Genomic DNA, 8403 nt, shown 5'->3' with positions numbered 1-8403 from the left:
CTATTATGAATATTTGTGATCACATTAGCACTGTGCAAGAGCTGAAACCCATGTGTGATGATAGATCCGGAGAACTGATACCTCCCTCACAATGTCCACCAGGTCAAAAGTGGTCGGAATGTGCCAATCAATGTGAACGTAGCTGTCACTATTATGGAATGGTGAGTGGGACAGCCAGATTTCCAAATGGAATTTATTCGACAACAAAATTTTAATTTCAGGTCTTGATTAAACGTGGCCTCTGCAAAGAGGGTGAACTTTGCAAACCCGGCTGTGTGCCGGCTGCGCGCCCTGAATGTGCTGAGGGTAAATTTTGGCGTGATGAAAACACTTGTGTTGAGGCTGATGCTTGCCCATGCATGGACAAAACGGAAAAATATGTCCAGCCTCACATGCCATTTATTGGAGAATGGGAAGTATGTCAGTGTTTGGATAATGCCTATACTTGCTTGCCCAATAGAGTTGAGGAAGTTGTTACCGAACCACCATCAGAGCCAGAACCCGAGGTGGAGGTTGTTACCCTCTTCCCTGTTACAGTTTCACCACCCAAGAAATGTAATCCTGAATTGTAAGTTTATGACAAATTTTCAAATACATCTGTCGGATTTAAAAATTCCGTTTGAATTTGTTTTCAGTATGGTCCCAGTCATTGAGGCTGATGAACCCTTGCCAGATTCTATATTCAAGGCCAATACTTCATTGGGTCCCAAATATGCTCCCGAAATGGCTCGCCTTACAGATAGTCCTTCGGAGAAGTCTGGTGCCTGGTCTCCCATGATCAATGATCAAAATCAATATTTGGAAATTGATTTGCCCCATCCTGAGCCATTGTATGGTGTTGTTATGGCCGGCAGTCCCGACTTCGATAATTATGTTACACTGTTCAAGGTAAGTCAAAGGATATGTCAGATAGTTGGTTTGAAAAGAAAAAGAAAGGGAATGTCGAAACTTTATCTGGAGGGTATACTCTAGGCTTGTTATAATAATTTCATATAAGTGGATCCATGTGCCCTTCATGTGCCTAACAGTATTATCCTCAGCAGTTTTTTGTGGGTTATAGTCAATTAACTTATTATTATCATTTATTGTCCCCTACCCCTTTCAGATCTTCTACAGTCACGATGGTGAAGCATATCACGCCCTTAACGATGAAACCGATAAACCACAATTATTCAATGGCCCTCAAGATGCCCGTACCCCCGCTAAGACCCTCTTCAAAATACCCATTGAGGCGAAATCTTTGAAAATCTATCCCCTCAAATGGCACAACTCCATTGCTATGCGTGTTGAACTTTTGGGTTGCAATCATGCCGAAGTTACCACCCTGAAACCACAAACCACCCCCTTCACCGAACATCCCATTCATGCCGAAGATGAAATCGAATGTACCGATAAGATGGGTGTAGAAAATAATGAAATGAGTCCAAGACAAGTGAAGGCCAGTACCGTATGGAGTCTACCCAAACCAGCTAAGAAACCAAGATTGATTGATTTACTGAAACTATCATCACCTGTAGGCTGGCGTCCAGCTCTGAATACACCCAATGAATATATTGAATTTGATTTCTTGGAACCCCGCAACATTTCTGGTTTCACCACCAAGGGTGGTCCAGATGGTTGGGTTACTGGCTATAAGGTTATGTTCTCGAAGAATAAACTGATATGGAATAAGGTATTGGATGTTGATGGTCAGCCACGTATATTCCCCGGTAATCATGATAAGGATACCGAACAGACCAATTATTTTAAGACCCCAATTTTGACGCAATACATTAAATTGGTGCCGGCTAAATATGAACAGAATATTAATATGCGTGTTGAGCCATTGGGTTGTTTCGAGAAATATCGTAAGTTAATATCGTAAATTTCACATTGGAATTTTTCTTCTATTTTCCGATATTTTTATCCCCAGCCATTGTCAGCGAAAATATTGTGGAACTTGAAACACCCAAACCAAGCAAATGTTTGGTATGCGAGGGCATTGTTGATGCCTCCACCACCGATGGTAATTGCAAGTGCAAGGATAACCTGTTCTGGGATGGCAACAAGTGTGTGCCCAGCAATTTGTGTCCTTGTGTGGAGAACTATATACCGTGAGTCAGAGATACTATTTTTTTGGTATCTATTTTCCTTATCCCTATTTTCTTGTAGCTACCCCATTGGTTCGACCTTTGAGAATAAACTTTGCGAAGAGTGTACCTGTGTTTTGGGTGGCCATAGCAGCTGTAAACCCAAGAAGTGTCCGCCATGCAAGGAACCCGATCAACGTCCCATTGTGGGAACTGGCTGCTATTGCAAGTGTGAACCTTGTCCCAAACATCAAAAGTTGTGTCCTTCCAGTGGTGATTGCATTGCTGAGGCCTTGTGGTGTAATGGTATTAAGGATTGTGCCGATGATGAAGATGCCACCTGTTCGAATGTCATACATGTCAATAATAAGCCCAATGTGACAACAACAGAAAGTAAGTGAATCAGTTCTGAATTTTTTGATATCATTTCAAAAATGTTCCCATTATGATTTCAGCCGAAGTCATTAGCTGCCCCGTGCCAGAGTGTCCACCCAAAATGAAGATGAAAATCACCGAAAAGAAACAAAGGAAAATGTCCAGCATGTTCTCTTCCACGTAAGTTCCCCCTAATAAAATATCTAATTGGCATCCCACCTAACCTAACCTCTTACCCTTTTTCCCCATTTAGTTTCACCAAAAAGGTCACTGTTAATCGCGATGAAGATGGCAAAGTCACCAAGACTAAAGTTATTACCTCATCAGAGGAGTTCTTGGATCGTCCCTCAAATGAATTGGAAATTGTCAAGGAGGAAGATTGCGCGGAATTCACCTGTGTTCCCATTAAAGAAGTTGTCGTACAGAAAAATGTCACTAAGTCTTGTCCCCCACCTGTATGCCCTGAGAAATATGTTGTTGAATTGGATATGTCTTCGACCAAGCCTGGTGATTGTCCACCCTATACATGTGTCCTCAAGCCCAGCAAAGATGATTTCTGTGAAATTAGTGGCAAAATGTTCAGAACATTTGATGGCACCGAATTCAATTATGAAACATGCAGTCATATTTTGGCCAGAGATTTGTTGAACTCATCGTGGGTTATATCAGGTAAGAGGGGAGATTAAGGGAGTTTCAATTTGTATATATAGAATATCGTAAAGAGAATATCGTATAAATGACAGCTGTACATATCGTGAAAATCCGTATATACGTCTGCTATATATAGAATATCGTAAATTTGTCTTCTATAGACATTGAGGATTGAAAAAAATGTTTTCTGTAAATATAATATCTTATTAAGGTCTTCTATTCGTAGGATACCGCATATAGGACTTCTGTACACAGAATACCGTAAATATACATAGAATGTCGTAAATTGGTCTTCTATACATGAAAGTCCGTATTTAGGTCTCCCATACTTAGAGTACTACTCAAAGTTTTTATTATAAATTAAATATCTCGATTTTAATTTTTCAAGATTTTCAATGGGCTGGTAAATCAATACCAATGCTTGTTAAGGTTTGTAACTTTGCACATATATATTTGAAGATTTAAAAAAGAAGAAAAATAATTTACAAAAAATTTTTGTTGTTGTTTTGTTGTAGTTTTTTGTAATTAAAGAAAAGTCCTTATTTTGGATGGCGGGCATGATAACTCCACACTGGATCATCGGAATCCGAAAATTCCAACGGTGTTAGAAAGAGTACATGTCTGGCTCTCGTATGAACTAGGATTATTGACCTCGCTCTAAAATTAACAAAATGGCGGACCTTTGAAAAAATATTTTTGGAAAATCGCCGATTTTTGACCAAAAATCAAGTTAACAAATAGGAAGATCTTCACCGATTGGCTTTATCCTAGTTCATACGAGAGCTATACACTACCAGAGAAACGTTGCAAAATTTGGAACCGATTGGATTATTAGTTTTTGAGTTATCGTGCCCGCCATTCGCAAAAAAATGTTTAGAGAAAAACGCGTTTAAAGTTTGAGAAGCCCTTCAGTCGTCACTTGATGCTGACACAATAAATCGGATATATCTTCAAGAGTTCTTGAGATTTTTACTTGAAATTTTGTAGAGACCTTCTTTAATCAGTGTTGATTCGAATTATATAAACAAAAATTTTGACCCCGAGAATGGGGGGGGTCCCCTTAAATATCGAATTTATGCCTTCTATTTGTAGGATGACCTATGTCTAGATAACCTATATCTACCGTACACAGAATACCACATATAGATTTCCTAAATATGGGATATCATATAGGCCTTCTATACCCAAAAGACCGCATACGATACGATTTATATTCACATATTTAGTTCTCCTCTGCTTATAAGACGTTCTACAGATTGAAGATCTGTGGATTGTTTAAAGGCAGAAATCCTTTAGCAGGTCTTCTATAACCAGAAGACCTTCAGAAGTCCATCCGTAGACAGAAAACCTCCGCCAGGTCTTCTATGTACAGAAGTCCCTCAGCAGCTCTACTGTTGACAGAAATCTTTGTTTATAGGCGGAAATCCTTTAGCAGGTCTTCTATAATCAGAAGACCTTCAGAAGTCTATCCGCAGAGAGAAAACCTCCGTCAGGTCTTCTATGGACAGAAGTCCCTCAGCAGCTCTACTGTTGACAGAAATCTTTTAGAAATCCATCTATCGATGGAAGTAATTTAATAGTTCTTCTGTATCCATAAGACTTTCAGTAGCTCTTTTATAAGCGAAAGGCCTCATATAGTTCTTGTACAATTGTGAAGGTCTTCTATAGTCCAGAATAAGCTTTACTGTTGTCCTATAAATATAAGTTCCTCAGGAGTTTTACATAAAAGTCATTTTGCATCAGAAGATCGCATATACGATTTCTATTCACATATATAGGTCTCCTCTACTTATAAGACGTTCTAAAGATAAAAGATCTTCTGTATTACTTCTGTGGATTGTCTACAAGAAGAAATTCTTTAGCAGGTCTTTTATAGGCAGAAGATCTTAAGAAGCCCATGCCTAGACAGAAAACCTCCGTCAGGTCTTCTATGGACAGAAGTCCCTCAGCACTTCAACTGTTGACAGAAATAATTCAGAAGTTATTCTATCGATGTAAGTGCCTCAGCAGTTCTTTTGTATTCATACGACTCTAGAAGCTCTTCTAAAAGCGGATGACCTCGTAAAGATCTTGTATAATTTTAAGACCTTCTATCGTTCAGAATATCCTCGACAGTTGCCCTATAAATATTAGTCATCTTATAAATATTATAAGACGTTCTACAGATAGAAGATCTTCTGCACTACTTCTGTGAATTGTCTACAGACAGAAATCAATTAGCAGATCTTCCAAAAGACAGCAAGCTTTATCAGACAAGAATCCTTCAGCAGATCTTCTATAGCCGAAAGAACTTAAGAAGTCCTGCGTAAACAGGAGACCTCCGGCAGCTCTACTGTTTATACAGGTCCTGGATATATATATACGGTAGACAGGTCTCCTCAGAATTTCCTATATATAACATTATATATGTCTTCGAATATATAACATAGTATATAAGAATTAAATGTCGAATACAGATATTCTATAATACCAATATCATGGAATATCGTACATAGGTATTCTATTCATAGTAGACCTATATAATTACGCATATAGTTTTCTTTAGAGTGAAAGTATCTTCTAAAAATTTTTATTTTTTTTTCTGCTCCTTTCAGTCCACTTGGAGTGCACGGATGAAACACGTAAGGTGTGCCGCAAGACCATAACCATTAAGGATACGGTGCGTGGTGCCACATTGATCGTGAAGCCTCGCAAACGTTTGAATTTCAATGGTTTCGATTACACAGTACCACAATTGATTAACTCCCCAATTTGTAAGGCATCATTTGTCGTCTCACAAGTTGGTGATACGGTTATGGTTGTCTCACCCGAACGTGGTTTCTGGGTACGTTACGATGATATTGGCTATATTCGAATTGGTGTTTCTTCGAAATTCATCAAAACTGTTGATGGTCTATGCGGCTACTATGATGGTAATGGTAGCAATGATAAGCGTTCTCCGGATGGTACGCTAATGACAAATACTGCGAAGTTTGGTGACAGCTGGTTTGACAACAAAACACCCAAGGATCAATGTTATCCACAGACATGTCCATTGAAAATGCGTACACAGGCATTGACATTGTGTAATTCCATTAAGTGAGTACTAGGAGAGGTGGATTTGTGAATCGCAATTTTTTGAATTTTCTAATTTTTTGTGTTTGTTTGTGTGTGTGTTTTTTCTTCCCCTTAGGTTTGATGAATTCATCAATTGCAAAAAATCCGTTAGCTACAAACCATTCGCCAGTAAATGTGTTGAGACAACATGCGAATGTCTGCGTGTCCACAATGGTGATGTGAAGAAATGTCGCTGTAATCTAATGGAGGATTATGTCAAACAATGTTTGGCTGTTAGTCCCAATGTGAAATTGGATACCTGGAGAGCCAAGCATCAATGTGGTAAGTTAAAAGGAAAGAATTAAAAAAAATGGAAACATTTTCTGATTCTGAAATTTGTGTTTTTTTAGAAATTGCCTGCCCTGCACCATTTGTCCATTCGGATTGTTATAAACGCCGCTGTGAGCCATCGTGTGATACTTTGAATACCGACGATTGCCCCGTCATTTCGGATGTTTGCTTTGCCGGTTGTTATTGTCCTGAGGGTACGGTGCGCAAGGGTGAAACTTGTGTCCCCATTTCCGAGTGCAAGGATTGTGTCTGCGATACAATTGGTGCTAAGAAATATTTCACCTACGATCGTAAAGATTTCAATTTCAATGGCAATTGTACTTATTTGTTGTCGCGAGATATTGTCCTGCCCGGTGTTCATACCTTCCAGGTGAGTAATGGAAAAAGGTGTCAAAGAGACATATATTCTTCTTATATACTAAGAAGATCGCATATCGGATTTCTATTTGCATATTTAGGTCTCCTCTACTTACAAGACATTCTACAGACAGGCGACTTGGTTACTTCCAAAGAGACATATATTCTTCTTATATACTCAGAAGATCGCATATCGGATTTCTATTTGCATATTTAGGTCTCCTCTACTTACAAGACATTCTACAGATAGGAGATGTTCTGCACTACTTCAGTGGATTGTCTACAGCCAAAAAAGCTTTAGCAGGTCTTCTAAAGACAGAAAAGCTTTTTGCAAGCCTTCTACAGACTGAAATACTTTAGCAGGCCTTTAATAGCCGGAATACCTTAAGAAGTCCATTCGTAGATATTTCTTCTGTGGACAGAAGGCCCTTAGGTGCTCACTTGTTGACAAAAATCCTTCAGAAGTTATTTTATCGACGGAAGTGCTTTAGCAGTTCTTCTATATTCATAAATCCCTCAGAGTTATTGTATAAGCGGATTTAAGGCCTTCTTTTACATATTTAAGGCTTTCTATATGTAAATCCCTCCCTATAAATATAAATCCCTCACGAGTTTTATATAAAATTCCTTCTGCATCAGAAGGACTCCTCCGACCTTCAACAAGTCTTCTGCACTATTTCTGTGAATTGTCTACAGCGAGAAAAGCTTTAGCAGGTCTTATAGAGACAAAAATCCTTTAGCAGGTCTTCTATAACCAAAGACCTTAAGAACTCCATACGTAGACAGATGGTCTGTAGCAGCTCTATTGTGGATAAAAGTGCTTCAGCAACTCTATTGTTGACAGAAGTTCAACATAAGTTTTTCTATCGCTGCAAGTTCTTCGGCATTCATAAATCAGAGCAGAATGTTCAGAACTGTAGAGTACTGTTCTTCGGACGACATACAAATGCAGAAGACCATCATCATCTCTTCTACAGGCAGAAAACCTTTAACAGCCCTTGTAAAGACAAGTGAACTTCGGCAGCTCTTCTATAGGTATAATACGTTCAGCAGACCTTCCGCTTGTAGAAGCACTCTTTCAGACAAGAAATCTTCAACGAATAAAATCTTTTCGCCGCCCTCTCTATAGCCAGAAGACCTTCAGAAGCTATTCTACAGGCCTTTATAAGACCCTCATCAACACTTCAGAAGCAGAATTCATTTTAATCATATTTTCAGCTGGTTCTCTGATTCCAGAAGAGTCGTTCTTCTCTAGATACAGGAACTTTAGCAGCTCTTCTATAGTCAAATGACCAGCTTTTATGTACACGTAAGACCATCTATAGACAAAAGACCTTCAAGGCTTATAATAAACACAAGTCCCTTTCTAAAAATACCTCCAACAGACCTTCAGCCGTCCGTAGACGTATTTAGCCCACAGGTCTCTTATAGACAGAATAGTCAGATTCCTTTCTGTAGAAAGTTCAACTTCAGAAACTCATCTATTAACAGAAGATCCCTATCAACACTTCTATAAATCCTTCTGTTATGTGGACTGTAGCTATAGGAGCTATACTATAGGCAT

At 38.9% G+C, this 8403-nt stretch overlaps 1 protein-coding gene across 1 annotated transcript; it reads left to right on the top strand.

Annotated features, from left to right (window-relative positions):
- Positions 1 to 50: 50 nt before the first annotated feature.
- Positions 51 to 6852, top strand: LOC133334484 (hemocytin-like; the record flags this gene model as incomplete). Its single annotated transcript, XM_061542777.1, has 11 exons — positions 51 to 161; positions 222 to 568; positions 636 to 888; positions 1106 to 1847; positions 1913 to 2093; positions 2152 to 2462; positions 2525 to 2624; positions 2698 to 3113; positions 5690 to 6173; positions 6268 to 6473; positions 6542 to 6852. Coding segments are annotated over exons 1-11 (3462 nt in total), but the record flags the coding sequence as incomplete, so codon positions are not given.
- Between the last annotated feature and the right edge of the window lie 1551 nt (positions 6853 to 8403).

Source organism: Musca vetustissima, unplaced genomic scaffold (assembly GCF_032173495.1).
Source record: "Musca vetustissima isolate MV318-11 ecotype Yass unplaced genomic scaffold, APGP_CSIRO_Mvet_v1 utg599220, whole genome shotgun sequence".
Taxonomy (NCBI): Eukaryota; Metazoa; Arthropoda; class Insecta; order Diptera; family Muscidae; genus Musca; species Musca vetustissima.
The sequence above is the reverse complement of the archived record's forward strand: the minus strand, read 5'-3'. Positions and strand labels throughout refer to the sequence as shown.